This window comes from Hakea prostrata, chromosome 4, assembly GCF_041222555.1.
Source record: "Hakea prostrata isolate BN-2017 chromosome 4, UWA_Hpros_2, whole genome shotgun sequence".
NCBI lineage: Eukaryota > Viridiplantae > Streptophyta > Magnoliopsida > Proteales > Proteaceae > Hakea > Hakea prostrata.
In genome coordinates this window covers 12425095-12445470 of record NC_142603.1, presented here as the reverse complement: position 1 = coordinate 12445470, position 20376 = coordinate 12425095, and the positions used below count along the sequence as shown (strand labels likewise).

Here is a 20376-nt window from a genome sequence, read left to right as displayed (position 1 = left end):
ATTAGAAATTTACTATCTGATACAAACATCCATATGTTACACCCAGAAGAAAATTTTCCAGACTAGTCTGTATGTACTTTTTATTTCTCTCTCTCTCAGATTGGCATGGATTCCTGCTAGTTGATCAATACTGCAGAATAAGGGAAGGTAAATGAATGATGGGATGGCCAACTGCTGGGGAGTACAAAATCTTTGGGGTCAGAGGTCAGCTGTGTTCCAGGATCTCTGCCTCATGATCAAGGCACATAGACTCTCATTGTTTTGTAACAGAATATACCTCTTGCAGCAAGTCTTTGCCCAATAGGACCTCAAAAGAAGGAATACTTTCCATATCCCAAGTTGAAGTCTCCAGAAAATAGTCAAAGGTCTTTCTGATCTCAGTTCTAGGCTTCTAACAAAGAGACTTGGAGTAGTAGCCTACTTTTGAGACTCTGGATGCTTTTTAATAGTCATTAACATTTTATTGACTCCAGTGAATCCTAAATGATGGACTATTGGTCCACACTGATGAGGGACATAAGAAGTAAATGCACCTAGAAGAAGCAAAGATTCTTAATGGTCCCAGCTGACAAAGCTAGTAGTATCACTACTCCAGGTAATAATGAATAAAAGATTTGCTAGAATCACGCTTGGAAACAAACAACACGCATTCAGGTTCCTGCAACTAAGATTCTTCTAGGTCTGGTAAAGCTCCTTTCAACAGCTAAGAAGGCTATTTTAAGCTGTTTGGCCCCTTTCAGCCTTTGATAGCTGCACTACTCAACCTAATTAGATTGTCTCTAAGTCCATTAACAAATCAAATCATAAACAGAGTCAGACACAAGAAAAGAAGAGTCAATGGGAACAAACACAAGTTAGTTATTCAATCTGTGATGAAGTTTAGGACCTGATAGAAACTTTTAAGTCTCTTAGATTCATCAAAGAATCAAGTTATAAAGAAAGATGGGTACAAGAAAACATTAGAAACAAAAACAATTTAGGTATTCAATTGTTTGTTGGTGCATCCTATGTTGTGACAAAGGTTGTCCGAAGTTCTTGAATTTAGAATGAGCATCTGAATATACTTATAGTACATTGTTTCATGATTGATTGATATTTGTTATAAGATTGAACCTAAATCCCACATAAAGCAGCAACATCTAGAATATGGACTTAGATGGAGTTGTAAGTCAGAACAGAAGTGGTGCAGCAACACCAAATAGCTAAAATAAGGTTTAGCGGGTTCAATTCAAGCTGAATAACCATAACCTGATGGACATTTAGATACTAAGAAAAAATTGTCCCATCCCAATATTCCACTCAAAGTGACTAGTTACAAGTCAGGTAGTCATTCTGTAAGAAGAATGATAACAGATCTTAGCCGTTATTTTGGAATGCTGAAAGCTTAGAACATCTTCTCAAAATCACTTTTAACAAGAAGAAAAAGAAAATATGCAAGGGGCATATTACTTACACCATACAAGGAAGCACCAGCCTTAAACACTTTACGGAAAGCAAGAGCAGCTAATGTTGTGTAACCACCAGCAGACCGCCCAGTAATACAAAGACGTTCACCATCTGCCTTTCCATTTTCCACCTTCAAACCAAACCAGCTCTAGAGTTACAAATCTCGAAGGTGTATTAACACACCTCACCATTATTTACTATTGGGTATCAAATAACATGAACCTTTTGTAGGTAAGTAAAACTGATAAGCAAATACCAGGAGTGAAAATAGCTGAAATTGGAATTAACTCAATACATTTTACATGGAAATCAATTTCCAATGTGCTGTTGTAATCCATATCTGAGAGCCCCAAATGTTTTTTTTCTTGAATAATTCACCTAAAATGACTATTTTTCATTTTCTGCAGTAATAATACTGACAAACTTTCAAACACTATTTTATTACAACACCTTGCATCAAGTTTAACACCACGCAATATCAGAAGAGAACTTCTTCCTAGTTTTGACTTCACCTTCACTTCATTTCACTTTGGTTCCAACCAAAAGGGCCCAAAACAGAAAAAATAGTTTGAGCATAGTTACCAAATATCTAGCACAGCTGCAACAATCATTAACATCCACAATACCCCAAGAACCCAAAAGTCTTTCTCGATATTCCCGTCCATAACCTGTGACATTCAAATTTATTGTTACTTCCAGACAAAAATATTACTCATGAGATTGCAAGCCTATCAGTAAGATATGTAAACCAGCTGAAGTAAGGATACAATAATACCCATAAGCAAGGAAAAATGAATATGGGAAACTGGCCATCAAGAGTCAGTCATGCAAAGCAGGGCTAGGGCATAAGCATGGGTTTGTCTATCAGCGCAACCAAGTATTAATGGCCTATCTTAAATTTGGAAACCGGAATGTTGGATAACTAACCAGTACTCCCTCCATAGTTAACATCCACAAATGCCCAACCTCGACTAGTCCAGTATTGGATGTTAAGATCTAAGATCCCATGAGATTCAGCTGTAGGGCCTCCTGTAACATGTATCTTCTATTAGGGATTTGATAATTCAAAGGAAAGATAAATAAATAAATAAATTTATTTGTTATTATTTTTTCCCTCTTCCAGCAATAGTCCACATCTAACCAATCATTGAGAAACTAACGATGGATTCAGTACAGCACATATAATAGTCATATTAGGTTTGACATATTCCTAATTTCCTATTTAAGGGGAAAATATATATAACATCAACATTCAAGTCTAATGTCAGTGCTCTGCTCTCAACAGGAAACAAATAAGAACAGAAAAGAATCAAAACCAAATACTATAATTTAACATCGTGTTGGTCTCCCCAGTATAAAGGCTGGGACCTCCATTGATATTCATTGAATTACAAAAATGAGTCTTAAAAGAAAATAAAAAGTAAAAAAAATAAAAAATCACTGAAGCTTCTTCTCTAAGAGGATTGTCTTCAAGGAACAAGTTTACAAATGCATGGGAGTACTGGACAAATAAATAAATAAATATTAACGTATCACAAAAAGTAAATGAATACTGGTTTACTATTTGCTAAATTAGAATTGTCTTCAAGGAACAAGTTTACAAATGCATGGGAGTACTGGACAAATAAAAAAATAAAATTTAATGTATCACAAAAAGTAAATGAATAGTGGTTTACTATCCATTAAATTTGAATGAACTGTCAGCCACTCTGAAGAGCATCCATATTATCATGAATGGTTTTTTACTACTCATTCATTTGCTCCACTTTTCAACAGATCTTGTTATCATCCAAAAAATGTTGGGTCCATCTCAAAGCTTGAGTCATAGTTCTTGCATGTTCTTGAAGTTCCAAGCTTCACAACTATCTTCACTGGGTGAGCTGGCTGGTGAGAGGTTTGTTGATATTCAAGAAGAAGCATTGAGGATTCAATAAATTCTTAGCTTCAATCAAAAGTTCGTATCGCATGTCTAACTTGTAAAGATGAGCACATTGTTCTATGAAATTTGTTACCTCAAATTCCATTTGTCGAGTAGAGTAACTAAAAGAAACATTTTAGCCAGGGCCATCCCAATAGACGACCAAGGCCCGAAACAGGGCCTAGGGTTACTGCCCAGCACCCTATGGCCCTGTAGGAAAAAATGCACCAAGTGAAGGGTATCTTGGTAATTTGGGAGTCCTAAACAAGCCCAATTAGGGTTAGTTGGATTCAGTATGCTAGTAGGAGTCCAACTCTATTCCTATGGTGATATTTGACCCATTGGGCTTCTCTTTCTAGCATATGTCTTCAGCCCCGCAGCACTTCTTCTCGCACTCCACCTGTCCCACCATCATTGGAGGACCTACACAGGAGGGAGGTGAACATGCAGTTGGATCTACTCTCCAACAAGCTGGACTATTATAGATCAGGTTAAATGGGTCACAGGGGTTCATCCCCCTTCCTTCATACCACCACCCACTAACTGACCTTGACTGGATGTTTCTATTAATACTTTTCAATGATTGTATATTTAAGTTACTAGAGTTGGGAAACAGATACTATTACTTTTATTTCAGCTTCTCTTTCCAACTTAATTTCATTTGGACTCTTAATCTTGAACTAAATCAAGTACCATATGTTGGAGACATTAGGTAGATGCTCTTCTATGTTTCATCAAGGTTTGCTACAGTCACTACCAAACAAGTATTTTACAAGCTCCGTAAATCCAATCATGGCCTCCCCTGTTCTCTCCGATCGACCCCTTGCTCACGTCCCCCTCGCCCCACCTCCACCCCTAACCATCATACCCCCATTTCCTCCAACAAACCTTGGGACTTGCTCTTCACTCACCACCACCATCAATCTATCCATTTTGACCTGGACCTCACCTTCATCCCATCCCAACTGCTCACTGCCCTTCTATCTCAACTGCTGGCAGTATCCAACGATGGACCTCTGCAATTCTTGGCCAGTTCCTTGGCCCCCATCCCCCCTTTGGTATCCTAAAATCTTCACTCACCAAACAATGGAAAGCTCAAGGTCATCTGGACATCCAGCTTATTGATTCTAGTATTTTCTTGTTCAAATTTGACTCTCCTAACTATCGCTCTCGTGCCCTTGAAGGATCTCCTTGGTTCGTAGGCGAAAACCCCTTTATTCCTCAAACCTTGGACTCCTTCGCTTCCTCTCAGCAAAGTCGACTTCAAATCCCTACCCCTGTGGATCAACTTGCCAAGTCTCCCGCTTGAGTTTTGGAACCCCAATTGTCTGAGTAGAATTGGATCTGCTATCGGCAAACCTCTCCGTACTGATGCAAAAACGCTAAACATGACTGGCCTCTCCTATGCGAGGATTTGTGTAGACTTCTCTGCCTCAAAGGAACTCCCCTCAAATGTCACCATCGCTGATGATCTTGGCCTAAAGTATAACCAAGTCATTGTGCATGACTGGATACCTTCTCGCTGCGATCTGTGTTCCTCATTCGGTCATGTCTCAACTGATTGTTCTTTTGCTTCTCTCCAACAAGCAAAGCCCACAGACCCTGATAGTTATCTGCCATCAGACGACTCTAGATTTTCTGTCTGACAGTCTTCTAAAAATGAATACTATTGATGCGCTTGAAAAAATCTCTGTTTCTGTTCCAACCGCTGCTGCTCCTTTCGCCTCTGTTGCCGCTGACCTAGAAGATGTTGAAAATGTTGCTGTTGATCAAGAACACAAAGGCACCATTGCCGATGACCTAGATGATGTTGTAGTTGCCGCTGTTGATCATGTACAAGAAGGCACCGCTGCCGCCACTACTGGTGCTCAAGACATTTTGCCCCCTGCAGACAGTCCTAGATCACTGCCGTTAGCCAACACTTACCGGAGAAAAAATCGTTCAAATCCCGTATAGACAGCGACATCTCATAGCACAACGCCCCAGATCGTGAAGCCCTTCGAAAACCATTGTCAGTTCTCTGCAATCAATGATCCTGCTGCCTCTGTCGAAACCAGGACTGCTACGCCTGCCACAATTTCTAAAGGTCCTCCCTCCTATAACCGATCCCTTAAAGAGTCATTGCTCCTCACTCCTGGCCCTCAAGATTTGCCCTCCCTCTTCCATGAAAACCTCACCTTTGAGCTCTCTGTCAACCCTTCACCACCTCTCCATCTTTCCTCTTTGGTGAACAAAACACACCGTTCTCTCACTAAACCTCCTTCCTCCTCTCATATCTTTATCCACAACCAAGCTGAGCTTCCCAATCTACCCTCCCCAAATTGCTCCATTTTGGGCCCTTCACCCCATGGGCCCAACCCTATTAACCCATGCCCCTCTCTCTCTCTCTTTGCCCCATGGGCCTATCCTAATGCACCCCTTAGCCCATTCCTCTAATCCCCTCACTTGCTCCTCCTCTCACCCCTCCTCCTTGGACCCCTCTCTCCTATCATCAACCATTGATTTAAATCCCACAGAGCACGCTATTGAGCCTCCTATATCCCTCCATGCGCACGATCTTGACCGTGCGCACGATCCTGACCGGGGTGTAGACGGAGTAACCGTCCTATTAAAGGGCACAACCCTTTCGGCGACGACTTCTTGATTGAGCACAAGTCATCCAAGAGAAAGAAGGAAAAGAAAAAATCCGCAAAATAGCTTCTTTGGGTCTCTGTCTGGCCCTTTTCTTTAGGCTTTGTCATAGTTGCTTTTGTTTGTTTGCTTTAGTGTCGCTTAAATTTCGCTTCGTTGTAAGTGCGCTATTTCAATTTTAATGCATTTATTTATTCATCCAAAAAAAAAAAGTATTTTACAAGCTTTTATGCAGAAATTTTGCACCAAGCCCATGGCTGCATGTCAGCATACTATCCTCATACCTCATAAACTCTTCTAAGGACTACTTATTTCTACCAACTTTACCCAACTTTAGACAACTCTAGGGTCTAGATTAAACCACTTGATTATTCTTGTAAATCCTAGAGGGCACAGAGCAATCACGCTTTGATACTACCTCTATCACACCCCGATTCCATTGTAAGTGAAATGCAATACTTTGAACACTCACCAGTCTACTCCCAATCAAAACCAAGATCAAATTGTTGTATGGTCCCACTCATCATAAGAATCAACCAAGACAAACCAATAGGGTTAGACAAGTAATAAGAACAATCATTGAGGGAAAAAAGGGAAACTTGTGTTATTACATTTGCATCAAAAGTCACTTGTTACAACATGTACAACAACAAAAGCTGGAAGCATCACAAAACGATATACCAGGTGCAATCCCCTATACAAGTGATGCAAACAACAAAATAGGAAATAACACAATCTCCCATGACACTGTCCCTCACTATGTTCGAACCAAGTGTAACTTGTAACTCACAATGAAATCTACATGGCCAAAATCCACTATATCACCAATATCCCCATACAACCTGCGTTGGCCTACTATAGGCACAAATATCGCATACACAATAAAGTCCATGATCAGAAGAAGTGGGACTCCACCAGTCCTCACTATCTGGAACAAGTGCATGTACGTGCCTAAGCATGAACTGGGTGTAGTACAATCAGCTTGTGCAAATGATCTTAACATGGCAACTCAGTTATGGTCCTTCACGAATACAAATTAAATCTATATGACCCATTTTTGAGCTACAATGTCCTAAAAACAATTAGAAAGCGCATGTCCCATAAAGCAGATTCAACTGGCTCACCCTACATAGGCACACACTGGTCAATATCAAGGGAGGGAAGTTAAGTCATCCAACTATGCATGACTGCATGACTCTCCCCTTCTAAGGATGATATGGCTCCATTCTCATCAGTTAATAATAGAGGAACCAAACTAAAAATGTGTACTATCAGTCACTTTTCAAATGTGTTCAGTTTTCCCTTGCAGGGGAGAGAGTGCTTATGAAGATCACAGAAAGTCTTCTCAGTTCACACAAATTCAGCATAGCATAAAAACAAACTGCTTTATTACATCATAAAAGCAATAAGTATGAAATCAATACCAACTCAATTTAGCCAAGACCTAAATTAACCCATGAAAGAAAAACTCTATGCGGAAACATAAACCATACCATGGCTTTTTAATAACATTGGAGGCTTCTCTTCTTTACAAGCTTTATAGCAGGGGTTGGATGGAGGATAAAAGTATGCATATGCATTTTGTCCAGCAACTTCTGTTGGAAATTCAATTAACTCTGGTAAGCTATAATATGAGTTGTACTTTGTACTCTCAGGTGATGCAGACCAAATAATGGAGAAATCAACTGTTCTTGGATTACTATCAACCAAAGTGACCTGATATAACACAGAAAGACGGGATGCCATTAAGCATGATAAACTAATAAAAATTTAGAGATGGGAGTATCTGAGATTGTTGGCGTTATTGCCAAAAAGATCATCCGAAAAATAAAAAAGGCAGCCAGGAAACATGCCTTTCCCACTGATAATGGATAGACTGCTGATGCTCCATCAACATATAGGCAGCTTCGTCCAGAAATCTGCACATACATTTTTACAAATAAAGAAATTAGTTACCAGTTACACTAATACACCCACTCATGGTGGGAGATCTCGCTCTCGAGCGAGATCTCGCCACTCCAAAATAGCGAGAGATCTCGACCGAGATAGATCTACCAAAATTTTGGCGCAACTCGGGGCCCATCTCGTGGGTTTTAGGGCCCCGGTTGGGCTGAAATTTGGTATTTAGCCTATTTAAGGCCTTTTGAACTCATTGGTGGCCTTAGACTTGTGAGAAAATAACCCTAAGTATGTCTTCTAAGTCGACCCTATGTGTAAAATCAAAGTGTTGTGAAATGCAAGGTTAGACAACATGTAATGTAGAGATATCAAGTAATTCATGTTATCAACTATAAAGTATCAAATACATTACACATCAAACTATCAAATAACTTAAATGTCTTCAAAATTTTACAACTATAAGAAGTTTTAGACTTCTAGTAAGTCATAAATCATAATCCATAAGTTTACAATCACAAGAGTATGTGAGTAATAAGATTACAAGACTACAAGACAGCAAGAGTATCACCCATTCCGCATCAATTGATTCCAGCACATATGACTCCCAAGTCAACTCATCACTTTAGTATGTCACATATCGATTTAAATGTCACATTAAATTGGTTTCCATGAAAGTGTAGATCAAAACTTGTGGATCAACATATAATTACATTAGACTTACACACCCATTGTAGAACATTCTATTTGAAAAAAATTCAAATTTGGGGGAAAATCTTACCTTTGTTGAAAATCTAGTTGAAATAAGCTTGAATGATGATAATTTGATGTTGTAGATGTCTTAAAGATGTTTAGAAGTTGAATCCCCAACAAACGCCAAAAACAACCGGAAGTTTAGGTGCCGAGGCGAGAGGGAGAGGGCGACGATCGTATCGATTAAAATAGCGAGATATCTGGGATTCACATGCACCCACTAACCACTATTACTCAGCTAAAAGAAAGCCACAAGCTACATTTCCAAACTGCAAAACTAGCAGTCAAGTGACCAGCAACACCGTGCACACCAACCAGAACCCAGTTTGCAGTCCATACAGTTTATAATGACCACTTACATTTTCATAAGCTGTAGACATGCAAACTAGCAAAAGGAGGTACTGAACGTACAATATTGTTTACATCAGTCAAAGGAACCTCAAGTATGGATAATGAACTTTTAGTATCATCAAGGATTCCAAGATGTGATCTCCCATTCTTCCTGCATGTATTCCAGAATGCAAACACATAGTTTAATATAAGGACAATAACTTGGAGAACTATACAGTAAACATAGGGAAACAAAGAATGTAAATAAGTTTCTCAAACCTGTAGGTGCAGGCGATCAAGTTTTTCCCATCTCCTTGTAAAAAATCATAAGAGCTAAATCCAAAAACCCATAATGGTTTTGTGAACTCAGCATCCAGAGAATACACAACTTGCACTTCATTTTTGTGTTCAATCTACAACGATAGATCAAAAGTCAGCTTAAACAATAACAGTTTATGGAAGTGCAGATTGCAAATCCCCAAGCCTAATGATTTAAAATTTTCAACAACCATAGAATTGATGAAGGCCAGGTATGCATCACCAAAATCTGAGGGCCGAGAAATGTCAAACCCAACCACCTTGTATAAATCAGAGGGAATGGATTTGGGTTGATCATTGATGAGAAACAAATAGGAATGGCTCTCAAATAGTCAAATCTCACTTCCCATGTCATCACTTTACCATCACAAAATGCAACAGTACCTTTTCACTAGTCATGAAAAGGAAACATCTCTTTCTGTTTACTGATTTGGGGAAGAAAGGGGGGGGGGGGGGGGGGGGGGGGGGGGGGGGGGGGGGGGGGGGGGGGGCCCCCCCCCACCACCCCCCCCCCCCCTACTAAAAAGTAACTTTATAAAGAAGCCTGAAAAGATGAGATTAATCTTAAGTTTAAGTCAATCAAACAGGTAAGAAAAAGAGCATGGATGACACTGTTTCTAAGGACCATTCAGACTATCTACCGTTTTTTTTTTTTTTTTTTTTTTTTTGGGGGGGGGGGGGTTGCATGGAGTAGTATTCCTAGTCCATTTGTGACAGTTAAACTGTCAGAAGACCAGCAAGCTGGCAAGTATTAACTTAAGAATTCCAATAACAGTTTCAATGCTGATAATACCCAACCTATACAACTTATGCCACATAAACACAGGAGCATTTTGACCATTGGACCACCCACTGGAAATGGAGGGCAGTCTACAATCCGGTCCAGTATGAGAAGATTGACATATAAAAATAAATGGATCACCACTTCACCTTGATAAAATCAAGACAAGATGTAGTAAGGTAAGGAACCACGAGCAACAGTTCATACAAGTACCTGCAATGTTAGGATGGCGCCTATATATTATAATTGCCATGGTTCTTGGGTTTACAACAAGAAACAACAACAATAAGCCTTTCTCAACTAAAATCAATTATGTGGTCATGCTAGATACAAGGCCTAAGCTATGGATATCATTTCTCACCACTTCTTTTAAGGTTATCTTAGGTCTGCCCCTAGCCCTCATAGTTCCTTTAATTTGGATTATATCACTTCTCGTACAAGGGCACTTATAGGCCTCCATTGAATGTGAACATGCCACCTCAAACTACTTTCTCGTAGCTTATTACTTACAGGAGCAACTCCCAGACCAACTCTAATATGATCGTTCTTTATCTTATCCTTCCCAATTTTGCCACTCATCCATCTTAGCATTCTCATTTCTACTACACTAAGTTTATCTACATGATTCTTTTTAACAGCCCAACACCATGCACCGTACATCATAGCTGATCGAACGATGCTCCTATAGAATTTTCCTTTAAGCTTTAATGGAATACGTTGATCACACAAGACCCCAGATGCACTTCTCAACTTCATCCATCCTATCTTGATTCTTTGGGAAACATTATCCTTTACATCAACTCTTTTATTTATGATTGAACCAAAGTACTTAAAACAATCATCTAATAAATCTCCATATCATCAAGTTTCACCACCTTCTTGTCTATCTGATCATGACTAAAGTTACAAACTAGATATTCTATTTTCGTTCTACATAGTTTAAAGCCTCTTGATTCTAAAGCTGCTCTCCATGATTCTAACTTGGTATTAATCTCCACTTGATCAAAACAATATCATCAACAAAAAGCATACACTAAGGAACCTCGTCTTGAACGTCTTTGGTTAATTCATCCATTATAAGTGCAAATAGATATGAGCTTCAAGTTGATCCTTGATGTAGCCCAATTGCAATTGGCAATGGTTCTTGGATTTATTTAGTAAAATTAGTTTCTCTTTATTTTGGATTGCCATTGCTGCCTTCACATATCATTTTATGTCAGATACTTTAAGCTAAACCGCACTACAGTATTTCCTCTCGTTCATGCCCAATCCCAAACATCCCTCCTCCTTTTCTTTCAAAGTTTGGTCCAAGTCTAATTGATAAGGCTGATTGTGAAACCCAGCCCAAACCTAATTAGGACACCCTATTTGTTTTGGGATAAAGAAAGACTTGTTTAATGTTAGACCTTGAAGTTGGACCTTGTTATCAGTATTACTACCTTTGAAAGCCTTAGGAAGTCATGTCAACCTTTTCTTAGGGTAAATCCAAGGTCCCGAAGTGAAGGAAGAAGTCTTTGTGGGCCCTCTCTATAGAAGACATGGTGTTTGACCTGAAACCCATGGATATGGTTGATGGTGCTCCATACTTTGATGCATTGTCAGTGTCAGTTAAGAATCTGCAGCCTGAAGAAGATGCACTTAATTGGTGGACCTAATGCACTCCCGGACATGTTCCGAAGGTAGTTCTTGAAACTACACTTGTTGATTGACTTGTAGGAGAAAACCCACCTCAATTCGAGTTGATATCGACCTCAACCTCCCCAAGTTGTTGCTTGCGGGGCAGTCACCAACAACCAGCCACAACCAAAGGATTATAAGCCCAAGAATGGGGTTTTGGTCATTTGGGTTCTTAAAGGGGACACGGGGCTTAACCCCATCTCGTTGGGACTCCGGGACAGGAAGGCTCCCTAAGCTCCCCTGGCGGGTGATGATCTCACAAGGATATTGTCTCCTCTAATCCACCTTCAAGGTAAGTAATCTATTGTTCTCTCCTATCTACTCTCACCCCTCTCTTTCTTGCTGTTGAAACCATGAAGATGGTGCACACAACCATGATTTCAACTTGTCACACACCCCTCAACCATTGATGCATGCTCCCGCTTCAATCTGCACACATTACCATGATTTCTCATCTCAACTTGATTCTCCACATAAACTGATTTCATGTATGCTAAGTCTGATTTTAGGTTAGTATATGATTCTAATCTATGCATATCAATCCCTAGCTAATTCCCAAATGTCCTGCATTTGCATATACTTCAGATGCCTATGATCCAAATAAAACACGGTTCAAATTGGGGTTTCAATTGGGCCATTGGATTAGGCTAATTCTTGTGATGTAGTGTTCTTATCTGACAATGAATCCTCCAAGTTTCAAATCGATCCAAGCCTCGGAAGATCAGGCCAAAAATCACTATCAGCCCGACATTCATCTTGGTCGACGAGTCAGCAACAGAGCGACCAGCTGAGACAGCAACCTTGTATTTCTCGATTTGCTCCGTTGAACTCGATTTGATTGATCCTCACGATGCTGCCATATGTTGTCTAGGGTACAAGTACTAAGTTGAGGACTATTCTAAGTGATCTTTGGGATTAGTTTGATTCGAATTAAGGTAAGGACGGTTATGACCATAATTACATGGATTATGTGAATATTACTTTATGATTGAAACTTAGTATACCACCTTCTTATCGTATTTTACAATATATGATTGTTAAGTACTCAAGACGAAGTGCTATGTTTATCTATCTTTGTTATCAAGAATGTTAACCGTTAATTACATATGCGATTGATCATGTTTTATTGAATATCTTCATATGATGAAATATCATTGATATGATGTGATGGAATTGGGAATGTGATTGAATAGGTATAATTTGGGATTAGGGAATGTCCTGGCATTTGTCCTGGACATCCGGGAATAGTATGGGATGTTCCCGAAGGTGCCCATCGACACCCCGAATTATTGGATGACATACATAGGACTTGTCTAGATGTGTTGGCTAGGATGTCCTTGTCGATCAGACCCAAATCGGAAGGGCAAAGACCGAACGACCCGTGGTAGTAGTGTGATAATGAGCGCCAAGACCGGTGAGTTATATTCGTGAGAGGACATAAATCACACGGAACCCGAAAGGGGCCATTTATTGGTAGGGTTGCAAATAGCAGATTTGGGCTCACGGGCGCACGAGACCGGTGAGTTATATCCGTGAGAAGACGGAGAGCCCGCTACTATTTGTGGATAACCAAAGGGTTGATGAGTCCGATGAGTAAATCCGTGACTTAGTGTGAAGGATACCGGAAATGACCGAGGCGAGGACGATCGGATTTGACATGAATGACGAGAAATGACTGCAGGGCAGGCTACCGGACATGCGCCAATACATACCAATTGGATGGAGAGAGTGGGACCAAACCCCACCAAGGTGCGGAAGGTTCAGGACCCAACTCACCGGCGAGTGATCGAGACCTACCCAAAGAAGTATGGGCAGACTTAAAGCATGCTACAGAGACTAGCATACATAGAGTTAGTTTCATACTGCATCTTGTGTTTCATATGATCGCATCACAGCGATCATGTATCGTGTATATGGAATAAACCGAGGAACTCACTCCCAAATCTGTTAGACTTATCGCAAGACTACTAGTGTGACTATGATGGTCAACACAGAAGACCAAATTGATGACTCAACACACGACATGGGACACGTGGGAAGACATCGAGAGACGAATGTAGGATGGATCTAGTCATATGATTATGTTATAGAAACATGACGAAAGAAACAACTAGGACTGCCCATGGGAAGGGTAACCACAGGAACCCGAGAGAATGGGTACACATGATAAATTGGACGCAGAGCGGATCGAGATTCTCCTGACTTTATTATAAATACTGAAAACATGATGTCTGCTGATTAAGTATTGGCTAAGTGGTTATGATCGTCCAAACGGATGGGGACGCGGATCACTCCCAAGTAATCCAGATAGGGTATACCTTGGGTGGATTTTGCGGGATGTGACACTGATACCTGCTATATCTTAGTGGATCTGAGACCTTGTCCAAATAGAGGTGTTTGATCTTGCCTCTAATCAAGAACGGAAAATGAGGTTTAAAATTTTTTTCTTTTTATTGGAATATATACTAATTACAAGCAAAAATCAACACTAATACCCAAGACCCTTGCTACCATCACAGATATCAGAAAACAAATCATTTGGTTTGCTCACCAAAATATGTCGAAGCAAGTAAATTTTCGGAATTGGGTTCAAGAATTTGAGGCGCACACACACGTGTACATATATGTTTGTTCCAAAAGTGTATTTACACATGCATGTTGACCATTACCGTGAGTATCTATTGCATTCAATGTCTCTCCAATATGAAATGATACATTTCTTAAAATCAAGCAACCAATTCAATACCCAATACCAGTATATAAGGGAAATGCGATTTCATGTGCCTGTCAAGATAAGCTTCCTCGACAGTCCATAAAATTCTGAATGATGTGGCATTTCTGCAGTTGGACAGATAGGAGATGGTCTGGATAGAACATTGTCAAATTTCATGCACAAATTCAACCATTTACTCCCCTTTGCATGGCTTATGGCTACATATACTTCTATTCTACAGTACTCTGCCACTACTGTGCACTCTTCCATACTCCTCCATTTTCAGAGCTCCGTTTGCCACATAGAAAACTCCGTGAAAGTTGAAATTTGACATGTGAGCAGTGAAGTCAGAGATCAACTAGCCAGAACATTTAGCACCATCAAACATGTTACGTGGCAGATTAATTACATTGAGAAGATAAGCAAATCTGGTTGGGCTATCCAGATAATTTCCATATTATGATTGTAGCACAAACTACAAGATTCCTATTGGAATTCAAACAACAATAGTCAAATGGATTGAACAAAGAATGTTTGGGACATCTAAAACGTAGTAGTAAGGGAAGAGGGATCTATTTTTCTTGGGGTTCTCGTGGCCCTGCGGGGGGGGGGGGTGAAGCATTGAGGTTTACCCATTTATGGAGATTCCAGAATCCAGTTTTTCTATCTGTGATGAAAAATAGTTCCCCTGCATAAAAGGAATCATATAATATTAAATGAAAGTAAAATTCTTGCAAACAATTCTACATCACCAATGAAACAAGAACTACAATAATAAACTCAGCCTTATCCCGACTCAACAGAGGTAACAACTCACTAATTACTTAAATAAACAGAAATGTACAATAACATACAAATACCAGCTATAGTAACTAGTAAGAAAAGAATGTACAGAACTTCTGTTGATAAAAAGGAACATTACAAATTCCATCTCTTTGCACAAATTTCTTACTGTTCCTCTATGGTACATACATGAAAAAGGAAATGCTAAAGAAATCGAATGAAGAAGTGCATGCAAATAGACTATTAAAAATCTTGAACTCTTAAAGAAATTAGTGTAATTACTCTAAATCAAAAATCACAATTATAACCAATAAAAGGGAATGAGTTCCCACTGGATAAATTAATAAAGGAATCACTAAATCAGAAAATATTTTTTAGCAGTTGGCCAGTGCCATAAAGAAATATTTTTTTGGATGAATAAATAATTAAATTAAAGACAAGAACCAAGAAAATACAAAGGAGAGTAGCGGGGGTGGGGTGGGGGGGGGGGGGAACAAGCCTATCAAGGGGAAGGCCTAATGGAAGAGGTGAGACTCCAAGAACTAACAGTCAGCCTATTCCTAGGGGAGTCAACCACCAGGGGATGGGGAATAGAAAGGAGTCTAGAGGAGACATCAAAATAGATGGCGTGCCAAATCTTGTCAAGAGATCGAGATTTGGAGGACCATAAAGAAATATTGATCCTTCTTACAAGGTATAACAAGGATTCCATACACATATGATGTTAAAACCCTAAACATGTCCAACTATGAGCGTGATAAGTTTTCGGGTCTGTCAAGGAAAAAAAATTTGACTCTCATCAAATGGAGTATTATCTATTGAGAAGAAACATATGATTAGAATATTAGCAACTTAGTCTTGTGGTTATTCCCTTTTTGCCCCTATAAGTTTGTAACTAAGGAAGACTTCTATCATTAACAAGTCACATGATGCTTCAACCTTCGTTTTGTACCTACAATCAGACACCAAAACCCTAGAAAGTGCTTTTTTCCATTTTTATTTATCCTTGTTCTTTATGTTGCTCCACTGATGGGTGTTGAATCCACCAAAGATAATCCTTTTCTTAACTGAATTTGTAATATCAGTAAGTAGGGTTGAATCAGCAAAGATTTGTGAAGATTTATTCCTTGATAAAAATTGGGGGGGGGGTTTGAATCGAGAAACTAAATAATAAATAAAACAAATAAATGGATGTAGTAGGTAATAAGAAAATCAAAATAAAAACTTTTAATCAAGATTTAATTTCAGTATTGATTCTCTCAATTGATCATTGACTTAAAAACAAAAACTTTAATTTCAGGTAGATTGGTTATGGTCATTGAGGATCAGTCCTCTAACAAAAAATCTTTCCCTACTTTCTCGATAACCTTCGGATCCGTCCTTTGAGTTATCCCCTAATTAATAAACATTATCTTCAGATCTGGCCTTTGAGTTATGTCTATTAATCACATTAAATATGAAAGACCCATTCCCTAGTCAATAAACCCGGAAAAGCCTTGTTTATTTAAACTAGGACATAAATTCTCATAGCAAACTCTTTAGGGCATTGATTACCCATTCAAGGATGCTATTTGTCACTTATATAAGAATAATAAATAATTATTCTAATTGATTAAGTATTGTATTAATCATCAAACAACAGGCCTGTTGTCTAAGGATTAATCCAATAACATAATAAATATGGAAAATGTACAAATACCTGAGAATTAAAGAAAACTAATTACCCGAAATCTCACAATTGTCGAAAATCAAACTTCTATTAATCTTGATCAAAAGATGGAATTAGCTAGACATGGAAAAGAAGAATAAAGAAACGAAAATAGAAAACATCGTGCCGTTTCTTCCTCAGAACTGTGGCTTCCTCTTGTAGTAGCTTGTGATGATAAATCTCTGAAAATGCCTTCCTTCTTATAAAAGATTCCTGCCAATTGTGCATCCTTTCCAATTTTGTCATTTCCATTGTTCGCTTTAGCAATGCAATTCTTCCCAATTCAATTGTTTCCTTTCTTTCTCCTTGCCCATTTGATTGTTTCCATCTTCCTCCTTGCCAATGCAGTGGTTTCTAATTTAGTCACTTTCCAACTCGCTCTCCTTAGATGTCCGATCGGAAGAGAAACGAAATCTTTATTTGTTGAATTAAGACATTCACGAAAATCCGTGAACCAAAATCAAACTCAGCTTTGGACATAATCAAATCCTCCATCTTAATTTGGGCCTGGTTCTTTGATTTAATTTAAAAATGTGGTGATGTGGTTTTAAACCATTTCTGGACTTGATAACCAAACGCTCTAATCTGTCCATATAATATAAATCCAAATAAAACAACCAATTAGTCTCATTAAAATACAAAGAATTTGATAAAATATTAATGCGATTAAGTGACCTGTCATCCACCACCACTGAATTGGAGGCCATAGCCTCATCTAGCATTCTAAAAAATACCTAAACCGTGCAACCCTAACCTTCTCCCAATCCAACCTTCGTTGCCTCTTGCCATGCTCAACTCTGTCTGCCATGACCCTCTTGCTTCTTGCTCCTTCGAGTCTTGAGACACCTCTAGTCACCTCTCAGTGTTGGCATAGCAACTCCTTGGTATTGGCGCCTTTGTCTACCAAAACCTCTAGTTGTTGTGCCTCTCACTAGTCTTTCTTGTTGGCACCACCACCTACCAAGGTCAACATGCCTTTTGCCACCCTCCCTTGCCATTGCTTTTGTCCGCTGTGACCCTCTGGTTTCCGCACCTCTCCATCGTTCTCTCCACCACTAGTGTTTTCTCTACCATGCTTTTTTGGTTAGAGTGATACTCGTCCCCATGATCAGTGAAAATGCTAGTGTCACCTCCATTGGTGTGCTCTATACTTGCACAGATGAGGTTTCCCCTTGGTCATTTGCGTATATCCCTAGCTATACTAACACTCTCCAAGTTAGCACAACAAATTGAATGGGCAGAACACCACATTTAGTCATGTACATGTCCATGTCTTCTCAACTTTGGGCCCACAACTACTTTGTCTTCAATACAACAAACACCCCCAAGCCCACGATCCAACTACAGGTACTACATGGTTGTCTACTGATGAGCTGATTATGTTGGTTATGCCTTTCCTGATAAACCCTATGGGCCTTCTATAAATCCCAAATTTCTTCTCTTCAATTCTACTAAGGAACTACGACATGCAGTTCAACGGAATTACCCTGAGGCAAGGTGATGCAACCCGGGTTTAGAGTTGGATATCCAGGACCCTCTTTAATAAGAACCAGCACTGGTTAGGGTTTCTAGGTGTTTAGGTTAGGGTTTTTAAAGGTTCTAATACTGTTTGGATATGCTGGAATTGAAGTTCCAGATCTGAGTTTGTATTAGAGCTCAAAATCCAGATTTGAAAAGTCAATCCTAGACCAGATAAGAATAGGAATAGGAATAGGTTTCAGTCAAGGCCGGGAAAGGGCCAAGGGTTGAATGTGGGTGGACACTGAACTGGAAACAACTCTGGCTTTTAATTTCAGAAGTTATCCTACGGGTTTAAGGGTTGAAATTTGAGGTATAAGAAAGCCAGAAAATCTCAGAAAATTCTGCAACTTCCTCACGAAAGAGATGAAGTTCAGGTTTTCCTTAACTCCAGAACTAGGGCTGTAATGGGTAAACTATTGTTAGAAGTCAATCCTATAGGCTACGGCAACTCCATTAAGGGTGGAATGGGGCTGATTTGATGAGGGGAATAGATGAATCCTATTAGGTTAGGACCGAGGACAAGGGGAAGAAGAAAGAGAAGGGGGAAGGCTACAACTGCAAGGGGAAGGGTTGGGCTTCACCAGGATCGAAGGGAAGGGGTTAAGGGATGTATGCGATGGGGTTGGGAGGGTTATCCAGGTCTGAAACAGAGGGAATGGGGCAGGGGAAGTTGCAGACAGAGAGGGAAGGAGGTACGGAAGCTTCCGGACAGAAAAAGGGGGCTGGGGTTGGTGGGGAGAGGGCTGTAACTTACTTGAGAAGGCCTGGGGACTTGTTGATGGCTGCTGTACTTGCGTGGAGATTGAGAATGCCTGCTTGATTGATTGTTTGGATGCTTGAACACTCTTGAATGCTGATGGAATTGAAGAAGATGACAATAATCTGAACTCCTAGACACCAGCCAAGGCCCACCCACACAGGAGACCCTGACTCAAACACTCAATTCATTAAGTCATTCAAAACTGAAAAATTACAGCAAATAACTATAGCCTCCACTAACCTTCCTAGACTCAACTAATGAATCCTTACTCACAAGGAGCTGTCCCTCTCAGCCTACAATTCTGCCTTGACTACTCTTCGCAACAAAAATGTAAGGTTTGGCAATGTATTTAGTATTTACAGCCACAAAGTACTCTCACGGCAGAACACCAGTAATGGAAACAGAATCATGATTACCATTGGAAGACCATTTGGGCTCAGTTGGAGATTCTACCAGTGCAGGATCACCACCAGCAACAAGGATGCGCTTGTAGATGTCCCTATACATGGACACACATGAATCAAGACAAAAGCTAGAACAAAAGGATTAATAAAGGAGGAAAAGGTGGAAAGAACCATTTAAAAAAAAACATTAATCTAAAAAGAAACCATTACTGGCAAACACCAAATTTTAGGTATATATGAAGTTTCATATATACTTCCAAAATGTAGCGTTGATTTGCTTGTTATAGAGTTGAGGAAAGATTCCAATCCACTCAGGGTAAACACAGCTACTACTGACACAGCATTATGTAGCAAATAGCAACTGAAGATATGATTGAGAATATCAAACTCATAAACAGGAAGTAACAGAAGATCATGTGAGAACAGAAGACTAGAGGTAACAGAGAGCTTGGATGGGAAAAACAATGGTAAAGGATCAATTAGCTAATGTTTAACAGGGGATGAGGAATATTAGGAAGTCCGATGAACCTCAGCCGATTAGGGCCATAAAGCAGTTGACCTCCCAACAGCACATGAAATTTGAGTAGCAACCTCTTGCAGATAGCTGTTGGTTAGACCCTGAGTTGGTTGTAGTATTTCCTTCGTGAGTTGTAAGCTTACATTTTCAACAAGCTACCACCCCCTCCTGATAAGAGAACCCCCCCAAAAAAAAAATGGCACTGGAGGTTAAATTTTGG

General features: G+C 39.6%; 1 protein-coding gene across 1 annotated transcript in view; it reads right to left on the bottom strand.

Moving 5' to 3' along the window:
* Positions 1–20376, bottom strand: part of LOC149017952 (peptidase uncH-like) — a 31572-nt gene that overhangs the window by 8885 nt on the left and 2311 nt on the right. Inside the window, 9 exon segments of the mRNA XM_089152268.1 lie at positions 1454–1576; positions 2029–2114; positions 2374–2475; positions 7489–7711; positions 7849–7914; positions 9056–9146; positions 9254–9387; positions 15096–15151; positions 19652–19734. Coding sequence (XP_089008394.1) covers positions 1454–1576; positions 2029–2114; positions 2374–2475; positions 7489–7711; positions 7849–7914; positions 9056–9146; positions 9254–9387; positions 15096–15151; positions 19652–19734 — 964 coding nt within the window.